Genomic DNA, 14,157 nt, shown 5'->3' on the forward strand with positions numbered 1-14,157 from the left:
AATATTTAAAATTACACTTTAAAGCATCTTTTGTTATCCTCTCAGGATCTAGTATAAAGGAGTGATTCCTTAAAGACATGCTTAACTCTATGGCCCCATTGATTTCTATAGGGCTAGTCACCGTGCATAAAGTTAAGTATGTTCATAAGCCTTTACAGGATCTGGCTTAAGACTGCAGTACCAGTTGTTTTTTGTTTACTGAAACACAATTGTGCATTCAGCAAACTTCCAGCCACATTGTTTGAAATTCAGCTCTCATCAACTGAAGAAGCATAACAAATTTTCCGGGGAATTATTAATGTGTGTTGGGCCTCATTCCCCATCCTTTGCATATCCTAGAGCTGTATTGTATAGTCTTAGAATTGCATGCTATTTCTATGTGCATAACCATCAAAACACTGTTATTTTCAAAAACTGGAAAACTGTCCCTCTGTTTTCCTTAGTGTGGTATTAATTGTAAATGCATAACAGTGGACATTGAACAGCTAGAATGCATTTTTCCATGCTTAAGGAAGCTCTTAGATCAGTTATGTTTTGATCAAATATTTATTCCATATTTCTATTTGCAAATGTCATTAGTTCCCTCATATTGCTTATGTATACACATATAATGTACCTTTCACTCTTTCTCCTCCAAAAAAAATCTGCCTGTAAAGGGTCTCAAAAAGGTCCTCAGTATAGAGTCAGAAGAACAGACTGTATACTGAGGTTTACACCAAATATCAAGGCTAAGGGAAATGGAATCCTCTACTCCAAGCTATACAACAATAGATCTACAAGCCCTGACTGTCCCTCCCCATCACTGCTCCAGAGTGCAGGAAGTCTCAGCAAACCACAGATCCAGAATTTGCAAAATTCTATGCTGGAGTCTACCATTTGGGACCCACACTAGTGCACCAGTTCCAGTGCTGCTATGGCCCTCTGTGACCCTGTGCAAAAAAAGAGCAGGTTGCTCTATTACAATCATTAGCATAACAGCAACAGTTTCTCCACAAACTTCCCCACAAACCTCAGTTCAAGTGTACTGAAATCTAACAGCTATGTGATGGATTGTTCACCCCAAACTTGCCTGGAAAGAGTTAATGTTAATGTATTGAGAAGGGAGCTAATTAAACTGGCAGGCCATAGGTGAGGGTAGTCAGGTGGCTAAGTAATTCCTTGAATGAGTGAGGGAACCCACCTGATGACGAGCAAGGTGTGCTGGATTTATAAAGGCAGGAAATTGGCAAGAGGGGAGGAGGCTGGTGGGAAATGGGCTGCAGTCACTCCCTAGAAGAGGGAGGTGGGTGTTGGGACTACAGACAGAAGTAGTCTGCAGTTGCTCCCTAGCAGTGTGCCAGGTAGTAAGGAAAGGGCACAGGGAAAAGCAGTAAGGTCCAGGATGGAACAGGCTTTGACTTCTGGATAGAGGGTCCCTAAGAGTTGAGGTCAGGCCAGTCACTGAGGGAGACAGGATTGTTGAAGGAATCCTTTGGTACCCCAGAAGGTGAAAACACACTGGCTGTGTCTAGACTGGCAAGTTTTTCCGCAAAATCATCTGCTTTTGTGGAAAAACTTGCCAGCTGTCTACACTGGCCGTTTGAATTTCCGCAAGAACACTGACGATCTCATGTAAGATCGTCAGTGCTTCTTGCAGAAATACTGTGCTGCTCCCGTTCGGGCAAAAGCCCTCTTGTGCAAATCATTTGTGCAAGAGGGCCAGTGTAAACAGCACAGTACTGTTTTCCGCAAAAAAGCCCCGATCGCAAAAATGGCGATCAGGGCTTTTTTGCGGAAAACTGCATCTAGACTGGCCACGGACGCTTTTCCACAAAAAGTGCTTTTGCAGAAAAGCATCCTGCCAATCTAGACGTGCTTTTCCGAAAATGCTTTTAACAGAAAACTTTTCCGTTAAAAGCATTTTCGGAAAATCACGCCAGTGTAGACGTAGCCATATAGTAACCTGGCTGGACGATCAAGTCACACAGAAGAGACTGCAGCACCCAAAGTGAGGGAGGGACTGAAGACTAGGGAGAGATGGCATGCAGCTGTGGGAGGGGGCATTGACTCTGTGAAGCTAAGCCCCAGACTGATCAGGAGGAGGTGCCATGATAGGGGTGAGTGGAGCACACCATCACAAGGTAGGATGAAACATCAGATATATGCAGAACTCTATGGAAACCAATGGCTAAAGTTAAGATTTTGTTATGGGTATTTTTAGTAAAAGTCAGGGAGAGTTTACAGGCAATATACAAAAATTCAATGGAAGCCTGGAACCAGCCCCTGACTTCTACTAAAAATACTAGAGGGAAGGGGAACTAACAAACAGGAGAGCCAATAATTGCTCCTGCCCTGGCATATAACCATTGGCTGCTGCTCCAGCCCCCCTGCTCTGGTGTGGGCTGAAGCCAAAGGAGTCATGGAGGTCAGTCTAACTCACAGAATCCACACGACCTCATGTGCAAATGGTATCTGTAGGAATGGCTGTCAAATATTTGAATTCTGTGACATGCCACAGAGAGGGCAGGCTCCAGGTTTGGGGTGGAGGGCTCCTTACCCAGTCTGGTGGCAGGCAAGTTGGCAGAGCCCCAGCCCTGCTGCCCACTCTATTGGTGCTACAGCTGCCCCCAGTGGCCACCCTCAGTATTGTGTCCCTCCATTCTCTGCCCCCTCCCTTTCCATGTTATGCAGAACAGCCCCATTCCTGGCATTTCCCACTGTCCAGGCAAAACCCCGACCTTGATTTAAGTTAGGGTAAGAGGGAACTGCCTACCAAATTTGGTGGTCCTAGCTCTTACGGTTTAGTTGGAGTTCTTGAACAAACGGATACACAGATGCACAGACAGACAAACACTCTAAAATATATATATAGAAAATGAAAGGCTGTTGTTGGATTTTGTGGTATACAAATCTTCCCTCCCCTATTTCTCTTCCCATCTGTTCTGAAAAATACAATGACATTCAAAATGGAAATAAGAATACAATATCACATCTATCTGGAATTTGGTTTTTTTAAAGCTCTGCAAAGCAGTACAGTATAAAATGCCTTTGCTACTTTTTAAAACCCATCTAAACATGGGGGGGTGGAGAAGGAATACAACAGGCGGCATACTCTGTAATATCATGCAAAATCAGCCTGATTCATTTGAATGGATTTCTGTATATGATTTATAAATGTTAGTGAGATGTTTCTTGACAACAATGTCAAGACAGGGCATTCTGTGTTGTGGAGTGTTTTCTTGACAACAGCGAAAACACAGAACCTGAAATAAATATATATACACTGGATGTATAAAAAGTATGCATTTGCTATCTTAGCAATTTTTGTCCTTGAGATCTCTTTACATTATACTGTTTATCCTGTCTTGGAATGAGGTGATTATTTTTACAATGCATCAGTTAAGAACATTCCCTGGAATACAGATCTGTTTATAAGGATTAAGCTAGCTGCCTGGAACACCTTGCCTTATTCAAGGAAGAATTCCTACCAGGGAAAAATAAGTTGATTTTTTTCTCTTTGTGCTATGTGATGTAATTGGCCCTATACGCAGACCTGTGGGTTGTAATTCTAAAAGCTTTAAACAGCACAAGAAGCCTATTCTTGCAGTACTGTCAAATGATCCCTGAATAGACTGCACGAAGGGCTTTGTGGGGAGGGGTGCTCTCAGTTGCTTTCAGCTGCTTTCAGCTGCAGCTTTCTGAAGAGTAATTAAAATCAGCTCTGGGAAAGTGTTCTGCTCCAATCTTAAAATAAAAGATACAGTATTTTTGCAATAAACCACAAATGCAAGAAGACTGCTAATTACCAGTGAAGGACTGGTCAAAACTTTCTTATAAAACAGAGCCTAAGACCACTGGGTTGATTTTTACTGTAAAATATATCAACTGTTTATTTTCAGTTACCTAATTAAAAAAGCCTTTGGGTTTTTACTTGAGAAAACCTGAAGCAAGGTATTTTTTATTTAAATTCTGCTTTCTGAACATCTTACCAAGAGATCTTCTTTATTAGAAGCACCCATTCAACTTTTATTACTTCAGTGTAATTGCAGAGTAGCAGTCAAACTGAGCAGAGAATATGACCCATAGTAGCATTCAAATAACAAACAAAGGCCAGATCATGAGTATGATCAATGGGGAGAGTTTGGCTTAAAAATCAGCAGCACAGTCTGGCCCAAAAGGTGTAGTTTCAGTTACAGACCATCAGACACTTTAATTCATTCCATAGGAAAGTCTTGTATTCCTTTAGCTATGTCTTCACAGAATTAAGCTATTTACACTAAAGTTCACTCTTCTTGAGTTAGCCCAGCTTGACTGACAGTGACCATGCTGTGAAATAACTTTTGAGCAGAACAGAATGCTGGATTACTGTTCCAAGATTGTGTTAGTAGCTGACGAGTTGTACTAACTTGTGTGGTAGCCTGTGCCCCTTGACAGGGCAGCAAACCGAGATAAAAGCAGCACCATTCTTGAGTTAAGGGGTGTTGTTTGTTGAGAGGATTTAAATTAGGGACAACACTTGAATTATGATTTGAGTTAATTTTGCAATAAAGACAAATCCTCTATACTTGATGGAATATTTTTATATAACCAGTGTTAGCAATGCGACACTGTGTACTATTTTTTTTAAAAAATGGAGTGCTTGTATTAAAATAGGGAAAAAATGTGAAGGGGAAAAACCCACCGCAATTCATTTCGGGCACATAGCAATTTTGCCATGTCAGTTTCTAATTTTTTATATAAATAAAGTTGAGGCCTTTACTAATAAAAATGCATGGAATTTAATTAATATAATATAACCTACATTTGAGTTAATGACGGTCTTTGTCATCTACAGCATCAACGACTGCAATTTGGCCCTTTGAGGATCACTCAGATCACTCAGAAGCTGCATCAACCTGCCTGCTTAGAGCAGCCAACTCTTGGAAGAATGGAATATCTGGACACACTGGACATTGTCCTAGTTCCCCGCTGAGTACAATGCCCTATCTGACGGAGACATGGCTGGGTAAAAGACTGTGGATGAAATCCTAACTTGATTGAAGTCAATGGCAAAACCCCCATTGATTTCAATGGGGCAGGTATTTAACCTTGCATCTGTCCCCGTGCACACTTCAACCCCTAAGGTTGAAAGGCAGGATATACTTATGGAGAGTCTTTGGCTGTGGAACACTCCTCACCTGGTGGTGCATCAGAAAGACCAAGTTATTTTGGTGTGATGCACAGCTCATTTTTTTTAGCCAACCCTTCCCTAGACCACATTAGAATCTCTATAGGCACTTTCTTCTTTTGTTTTTTTCTTGCTTTTGGAAGAGTTGGATGGGACTCAGCAAATGATGACTCTTGTACGGGGTCCCTTGGCTGGAATCTGGAGTAGTGGTTGGGCCCAGTTTTCTGCCCCACTTGCTACTGAGGAAGTACCTGGACTGAGGGACTCCGACACTATCCCCTGGAACACGAGGTGAGGGAAAGGAGGAGGGACACTGAGTGTGACACAATGGGAGGATTGAGTCATGAAGACAATGCAGTAGTCCTGGGAGTGAGGTACGTCCCTAGAGCAGAATTGATGGTAGTTAGACATCACCAGAAGAGGGTGCACTGGCATACAGAGCAACCCCAGGACAGCCAGCAGGACCTGTCAGAGTAGTGATTCACAACCTATCACAAGCACTCAAGTCTTTATGCTGACAAGTACTTAAAGTCCATTTTAAATTTCTTTGTCACAAGTTTTTTTTCTCCCATTCTTAGTCTCCACTGATTCACTGTATGAGTGTGTGTGTATGCCATCTAATCCCTCATCGTACATTGGGCCAGAATAGAATAGTTTCTTACATCACATCTAGTAGTACTTTGCACTCCCGATCCTACAACAATATAAACATACACTCTTTTTCTTTCTTTGCATGAATAGTCCCATAGTTTTCAGTGGGGCTACTTTTATAAGTAAAGGTTATACATGTGAAATAGCATTTACTAGATCAGGTTCAGGTCAGGTCTACACTAAAGGGAAAGGTCGAGTCAATATACACAACTTCAGTTACGTTAATTACACAGCTGCAGTCGACATACCTTGATTTGAGTTTCCCGGCCGTCCCCACAGAGGGAAGACAATGGGAGTAAATGCTCCCATTGGCTTCCCTTACTCCTCACATGAGCAGGAGTACCAGCTGCTGACAGGAAAACCCTCTGAGTTCAATTTAGCAGATCTTAACTAGACCCGCTAAATCGAACTCCAGAAGATTGATCCTGGCAGTGTTGATCTTCCTTAGAATGAAGAAGACATGGCCTCAAAAAACTGATTCCTAGTGTGTACCAACTGCTCTGAAAAGCCATTGATAATCAGATCAGGGAGGAATTGGTCCCAAACAAACTGAGTTTCTTCAGGTCAGTACAGATTAAAATATTTTCAAACCAGAAAGAAAATGAATGGAATTTATGAATGAATTATTGCAGATCCCCAAGAAATCATTTCAAAACATATATCTTTCCTTATACAGAATTAGTCTTGGTTTATAAAGACAGCCTTTGTAACCTTAATTTTTAATAGAGATTGCAACAATTACTACACGGTATTAAAGTACCTACAAATTAGGCTTTCTATGTGATTCCCTCTCTTTTCAATGGACATTTTTGGGGATCATAAATAACAGTAAAATTATCATAAAAACTAATACTACTGTACTTAAAGAAAATCATTATGTAAAGGTTTATGAATTTTTCAGCCATTAACAGACATAAGTTAATGGGCCATAGGCTTTCCAGAATATGATACCTGGTATTTTTCCATCAATGAAACTTTCAGAGATGCAAAAACCTTCAGAGGTCACTAACTTCAAAAGTAAAAAAGAAAGTTATAGTTTTATAGTAATGAGTTTAAAAATGAAATAGAAGCAAGAAAGCAAGTATAGCAGATGACAATGATCCCCTGAATAGACCAGTCAAATTATGGCCTGCAATTTATCCCTTTAACAACAGTCAATAAAGACAGAAACGTAATATACAACATCAGTCACATACATTTTGAAACACCTATTTTTTGTGTATTTTTTAATTCACAATGCATAGATTTTAAGCAGGTGTACTTAAAATTATGATCATATATTCTGACTTGGTGGAACTAAGCTAGAGAATAATTTAGACAGACATACAATCCAGGTTTAAGGACTCCAGGTGATGGAGAATTTACCACATCCCTTGGCAATCTGTTCCAATGGTTAATTGCCTTCACCATTAAAAATGCACATGTGTGATAACAGAATAGTAGTTAATAAAAATTGGTCTTCCACTTCATCACTGAGTCTGTGTGCTTGGGAAGCTTCAAGCATAGAAATGCAGAAATGTCTTTCACTTTCAGAAGAGTGAGAATACTACGCTAGCAGCAGTCTTTTTGATGAACACTCACAAGAATAGTTTTTATAAATGGATACAATAACAAGTTTTTAAAATGGAAAATGTAACAATCTACAATGTATGAAGAAAGTCTCTTCTAATCCCAGTAGGATATTTTTTTCAATCTCTCCCATCCAATCAGGAAATAGTAAAGTGCTGCCTCCCCCTACCAACACACCTTGGACATCAAGGGCTAACTCCATGGGTGATGTAAATATGTGTAGCTCAATTGATTCAACTCAGATACACTGATTTACATCAGCCAAGGTTCTAACCCCAAGAGATCATGAGATAGCAGAATACATTACTTATTCCTCTTAAGTGTGGTTGAAAGAGAAAACATCTTTTCAAATGCAGATTTCTTCGTCTCCCACCATGCTATTGCCACACCTCCACAATCACTAAAGATTTTTAAAGTAAGCTCCTACTATGAGAGCTCCCTTCCATGTTTCATTCTGTTTACTTTTTGGTGTCACTGAGAGTGTGAGGTTAAAAGGCTTCCATGTCCTTGCTTATAACCAGATCCAAGACAAATCATAAGGGTTGTGGAGGACACCAAACAAATAGTAATTTAAGAACAAGAGAATCATTACTTCAGAAGAACCTAAAACTATCATAATTTTGTGATACACAACATATTGAGGAAATAATGTGGTTTTGAAACAACACTCTAGGAAATTACGAGTAGCCTGTCACTTAATGGTGTGCAAACGTTATAAAAACAAGTGGTCATGATCATCATCATGGCCCAGTTATTCTAATCCTGAAATCATACTGTACTCAGCTTCTAAAACACTTCACTTGATATAACACAAACAGTTAGAAATAATTACCAGGCAATACCCTAAAGTTGTTCATGGAGTGCTGATCTTGTTTTGACTTGTACCCTTTAGCTGTCAATTCAGACCTGCAGAACAAAGGGGAAAAAAGGTCTAGTTATCGTAATACTTATACTAAAAATGATACTAATAGAAATTGGAGCTTGAGAGCCACCAATGTGACACACAGGACTTTACGTTACAATATACTTTTTACTGCTTTATTCAGTTTCTAACTTTTCTATAGTATAACAGCATTTCAAACATCCACCCAAGTATCATACATGTTAAGTATGTTCACACACATGTGAACATATATATGAGAACATATACAGTCTCTACGCTAAAAGATAAATGGACACAAATCAAACATCAGGAAAGGTAACACATAAATCTGTAGAGGAACACTGAATAAAGATCTTAACTGATTAATGCATTAGAAAGGTAATGTCCCCCCTTGTGATATTCACATCACCACAATACTATGAATGAGCCACATCCACCCTGACTTGATTAGTTTTATTAACCCAAATAACTTCTTTCTTTTGTTGCTCTTATGTATACCTCTGCGTCTGTAACGTCCACTCCAATTCACTGATAAAGTGGATTTTACCCACGATAGCTTGTGCTCTAATAAATCTGTTAACTCTCTAATGTGTCACAGGAGTCCTTGTTGTTTTCACATATAGAGTGATCAGAAAACCTATCAATCAAATTTACATTTCTTAACCACTTTTCAAAGAGACACTCCAAGACTTGGTAAAAAAAACATTAAAAGAATGAAAAAGCCCTAAAATTAATATGATTAGTTTTGCATACTCCAACTTGCCTGAGTATCATGACAGTACTGGCTAGAGGAAATCAGAAGCAAAGGTGTGCTTTACAGGTCCAACCCTGCTCCCACTGAAATAATTACCAAAAATTCCATAATGAAGGAACAAACCCCTATATACAGGCAGTCCCCGGTTTACGTACAAGATAGGGACTGTAGGTTTGTTCTTAAATTGAATCTGTATGTAAGTCGGAACTGGCATCCAGATTCAGCCGCTGCTGAAACTGATCAGTTTCAACAGCGGCTGAATCTGGACGCCAGTTCTGACTTACATACAGATTCAACTTAAGAACCCCAGGCATCCGCAAGTCAGCTGCTGCTGAAACTGATCAGCGGCTGATTCCAGGAAGCCCGGGGCAGGGGCTTCCTGTAGTCAGCCACTGGTCAGTTTCAGCAGCGGCTGACTTGGGGACGCCTGGGGCAGAGCAGCTGGGGTGCTGCTGGGTTGGTCCAGTCGCGCTGCCGCTCCTCGGCGCTACTGGACCAACCCAGCAGCACCCAAGCTGCTCTGCCCCAGGCGCCCTGATTCAGCCGCTGCTGAAACTGACCAGCAGTGGCTGAATCAGAACGCCTGGGGCAGAGCAGCTGGGGTGCTGCTGGGTTGGTCCAGTAGCGCCCAGAGCGGCGCTATGGGACCAACCGGCAGCGCCCCAGCTGCTGTACCACAGGCGTCCGAAGCAAAGCCGCGGAGCACGGGGGCAGCGGGACAGCCCAGACGCGCCATGGCTGTCCTGCTGCCCTCGGGCTCCGTGGCTTTGCTCTGCTTTGCTCCCCGTCTCCCTGGTCTGCAGACCAGGGGGACGGGGAGCAAAGCCGCGGAACACGTGGGCAGCGGACAGCCCAGACGCGTCTGGGCTGTCCGCTGCCCGCGTGCTCCGCCGCTTTGCTTCCTCTCCCTGGTCTGCTGGAGACCAGGGAGACGGCCCTGTTTGTAACTGCGGATCCAACATAAGTCGGATCCGCGTAACTCGGGGATTGCCTGTACTCACGTGCATGCTGATTTTCACAATGTTTTTACCACTTTATAGCTCTCTCCTAGCAGAGCTCATACCTGATACACTTGAATTTTTCAGTTTGTATTTGTTAGTATGTTACATTTTACTTTTTGCATTTTGCAAGATTAGTTTTAAAATGGATGATTTCAATATTTTATTAACCAAAGTAACTGAACTCAACAGCAGGATAAAGGTGCCTGAGCCTGATTATCTACTGCTCACAATGGCTATAAATAAATGCAATCATTTATACCTATGCAAAATGAGTGAAATATGAGCATATTGCACATTTGTAAATGACTGAATAAGGTTAAAGGCAGTATAGAATCAAATTAACACAACAGACCATCAGCTTGCACAAATAGGAATAGCTCCATTGATTTACACCACCTGAGAATCTGGCCCAGGTGTGCAAATGTATGTGATTCTTCATGTGTCCAGTCAGTAAAGAATTTAAGCACATGCTTAATTTTAAGCATATGGACCCTGATTGAGGAAAACATCACTATTCAGGAAAGCACGTAAATAAATGCTTAAAGTTAAGCAGGTGCATAAGTCTTATATTGAAGTCAATGAGACTATTCACATACTTAAGCATGTACTTTCTTGCTTTATTGAATCAGAGTCCTTATAGGAAGTCTGCACACGGACATGCTATATCCTGAAAAGAGAACAAAATGGGGTAACATAATGAAAAGACTTAAAACTAGCAACTAATTTATACCCTGATTCAGTAAAACATATAAGCATGTTTAAGTCACACCGAAGACAATGGGAATTTGTGTTGCTGAGTAGAGATTAATTTACATACATGCTTAAAAGTAAAGATATGATTAAGTGTTTTACTGAATCAGGGTCTTACCCACTAAATTTCCTACCAACTGCAAAAGTTGGCGAGTAGTAGAGGTTAAATCTCTCTAATTCGGCACTCTCTGGTCTGGCAACATCCATGGTCCGGCACGATTTCGTTAGCCGCATGTTCATTTATCATGAGTGTGGCCAAGTTTCCTGCAGTCCCATAAAGTTTGTTTACAGTCACCAGTCCTGGCTCTCAGTGTTCTGTGCTATTATTTAGCTCTAATTTACCCCTCAATGTCTTCTAAGAGCCCAGTAAGCAGTAGAAGTGTTGGTAATGCTACTACACAATATTGACCTCTCAAAGTCTGGCAAATTCTTTAGTTTGGCACTGGTCAGGTCCCAAGGGTGACACACTAGAGGGGTTCAACCTCTAGCTAGAAGATTTGTAGCAAAGCACAGCAGTGATCAAGATGACAAAAATTTCATTATCCTAAAATACACAGCTCACCTCCAGCCTGAATTATGTAACCAAATGTAGCATATTTACATATATCATTGTTGCTAACTTCCAAACAAATCTCAGAATCCACACCAGTTTCAAAATCATCTAAAACAAGCTGCCATCAAAAACAAGCACTTCCAGAGAGACCTAAGATCTCTGCTTTAGAAACATATCAATGGTTTATCTGTGTTAGATGCCAGAATATTTTCATTAAGGTAAACAATACAAAAATGCCCCATTTCTTTCTGTTAGTCTGGACAATTTGTCTTTCTGCTTTGGAAGAATTCTTCAAATAATATACAGCTTGGCAATGCTTATTCTTACAGCCAAAAGGAGGTATTTTATTTTTTTGTCTGTGTTGCTCTTACATTCTTTACCTATATAGCACCAAAAATGCAAAGTACAATAATACAGTTCTTCAAAATATCAACCTAACAGGTTTTACACTGATCACAAGTGTAATATATAACTCTGCAGACTACAAAACTATCTATCTTAAAATGCTAAATATGTTATTTGTACTCTAGGAAGTATACTATATTCCTGTCTTCATGCACAAGGAGTTACATGCATTCAAATCCATCAGCATCTATGGTTAACTCTGAAAAATTGTTTTTAGTTTATAGTTATGTTTGTTTAATACAGGCAGTCCCCGGGATTCATGGATCCGACTTACATCGGATCCCTACTTACAAACGGGGTGAGGCAACCCCGCACTAGCTGCTTCCCCCCAGCAGACCAGGGAGATGCGAAGCTAGCGCCCCCCACAGCAGACCAGGGAGATGCAGAACAGCTTTTCTCAGCAGACACCTCAGCTTGAGAATAAAGGACTGAGGGAACTGAGGTGTGGGAGAATAGAACTGAGCTCTGGAGAAATGTTTGTCTAGAGTTTCCCCTACAATATGTACCAGTTCCGACTTACATACAAATTCAACTTAAGAACAAACCTACAGTCCCTATCTTGTACGTAACCTGGGGACTGCCTGTATTTTCTGTATTTCTTGCTACTATTTTTTCAATACTAGTAACATTTGCATGAAAGAAGATCTTTCCCGCTTCAAAGTTTGTGCTATTACTTCCCCACCAGAAATCATTAAGGCCCTCGTTCAGCAGTTGAGTAATACCATTCCTATTCAGCAGAGTACTTAAGTGTGTGCTTAAGTCCCAATAAAGTTCACTAACCACTTTCTAGTCCAGTGATATGCCCAAAACTATTATAGAGCTGTAACATTAGGTTCAGTAGGATGCTGGATTTAAAGGATCAAATGTATGTTCTGGCATGGTAAATCCTGTTTTACCTGTTGTATAGTATGTATACAATACGAATATACATACTATAAACAAAGACTTAGTAACTGTTTTTTTATTTGTGCCTTGTGGGGAAATAACCTTGGAACTGATCTAGCATACATTATAAAAGATAGTACTGGTGCCCTAAAAAAAATTCAACACCAGATACTACTGCTGCAGTGATTTCAGGTGGTGAACTAGCTGTCATAAACAAGTTAAATTTGAAATTGTCCTTTATGGAGTAAAGTTAGTCTACTGAAAATGACAATAAAATAAAATCCAGACACTGCACCTTTAAGATGCAAAGTTTGAATATCTAAGTATGTACAATCTTCATGATAAAAATTTAAAGACAAAAGATGAAAACTGCTTTTTTAAAATGGAAAAAAGGCCCCAGATATATCCCAAGAGTCAAGTTAAAGATTCAGAAGTCAGGGCTGGGAAGGAAAAGGAAGATAAATAATTTAGCACTAAGAATAACTAAAGCCTGTCAGTCTGCCAACTTTAAGAGAAATAAAAGGGTTTACAAGAATCCTAAGAGTTTTTACACAACCTCTAGGGCTTTGAAAAAATAAACCCAGAACAAGAAAAAAGTTCAGATGTATTGCGTGTACGTAGATTTTAAAGGCACTGATTAAAATATGAAAACAATGGTATATATGGATTCCATTAGCTCACAATTAGGCTGTTCCTTTGGCGTTTTGTTTTCCCTGCTGTAACTGTATACTGCAGCATCAACACTACTGTCTGTTTAACAGATGCATCTGCCTGTAAGAGGCTAAGAAGAATGTGATTAAGGAGTGGCCAAAACAAACTAGCCTATCATTTCAAGAGACATGGATAAGCTTATCTGGTATTATATGTATCGGCATTCAGCAATGCTCACTCCAGCAACCCATACTTTCATGTTCTAAAGGCAAAGAAAGATCAATTACAGTTGCCTTTGAGTAGAATGAATAATTTGTATGTGTTGCAGTGTCAATTTGCATGGCTTAATATATCATACAACTATAGAAATAAAAACCTGAAGATGCCTCCTCCACTAGTTCTTCTGTTTGATTTTCTTCAGTATGATTTCCTTCTACTTGAGAATGTTTTTTGATTCAATCTAGTATGGCAATGTGAGTAAACAGGGAGGCCTATTTGAGTTGCATTAAAATATGAGTTAAGTAAGAAAATGTACAGCTACATGAAGATTTTTTTTTTCATTCTGCAATCACAAGGCTGTATTTTTTCAAACCTAGATGCAACCTTGTACTTTGCTGCTCAGACAACGTTAACTTTAAAAACAGAATTTCAGGAGAAAGTCAAGTTCATGTTTCAGCCATAAAACTCTTTTGAATTGCATTGATTATAGTGATCATTCTATCACTTCAATGTCATCTCTGCATGTATTAAAAAGACATGCATGTGACAGCCCATTGATCCTTAATGCTGGAGCAGAGGGAAAGAGCCTGTTAGCAATACAAGCTTATTTCTTTAATTAGAACTGGAGTATCATTTCCTTTGTTAAAACTAGCAGTAATATGTTGCATACAACATGGTAAAAATATTAGA

At 40.0% G+C, this 14,157-nt stretch overlaps 1 protein-coding gene across 1 annotated transcript in view; it reads right to left on the bottom strand.

The window, feature by feature from the left end:
• The window catches only part of MORN1 (MORN repeat containing 1), a 190,941-nt gene that overhangs the window by 14,356 nt on the left and 162,428 nt on the right, over positions 1 to 14,157 (bottom strand). The window contains 1 exon segment of the mRNA XM_075906074.1: positions 8,199 to 8,272. Within this exon segment, the coding sequence (XP_075762189.1) occupies positions 8,199 to 8,272 (74 nt within the window).

Source organism: Pelodiscus sinensis, chromosome 23 (genome assembly GCF_049634645.1).
Source record: "Pelodiscus sinensis isolate JC-2024 chromosome 23, ASM4963464v1, whole genome shotgun sequence".
In the NCBI taxonomy this organism is placed as follows: Eukaryota; Metazoa; Chordata; order Testudines; family Trionychidae; genus Pelodiscus; species Pelodiscus sinensis.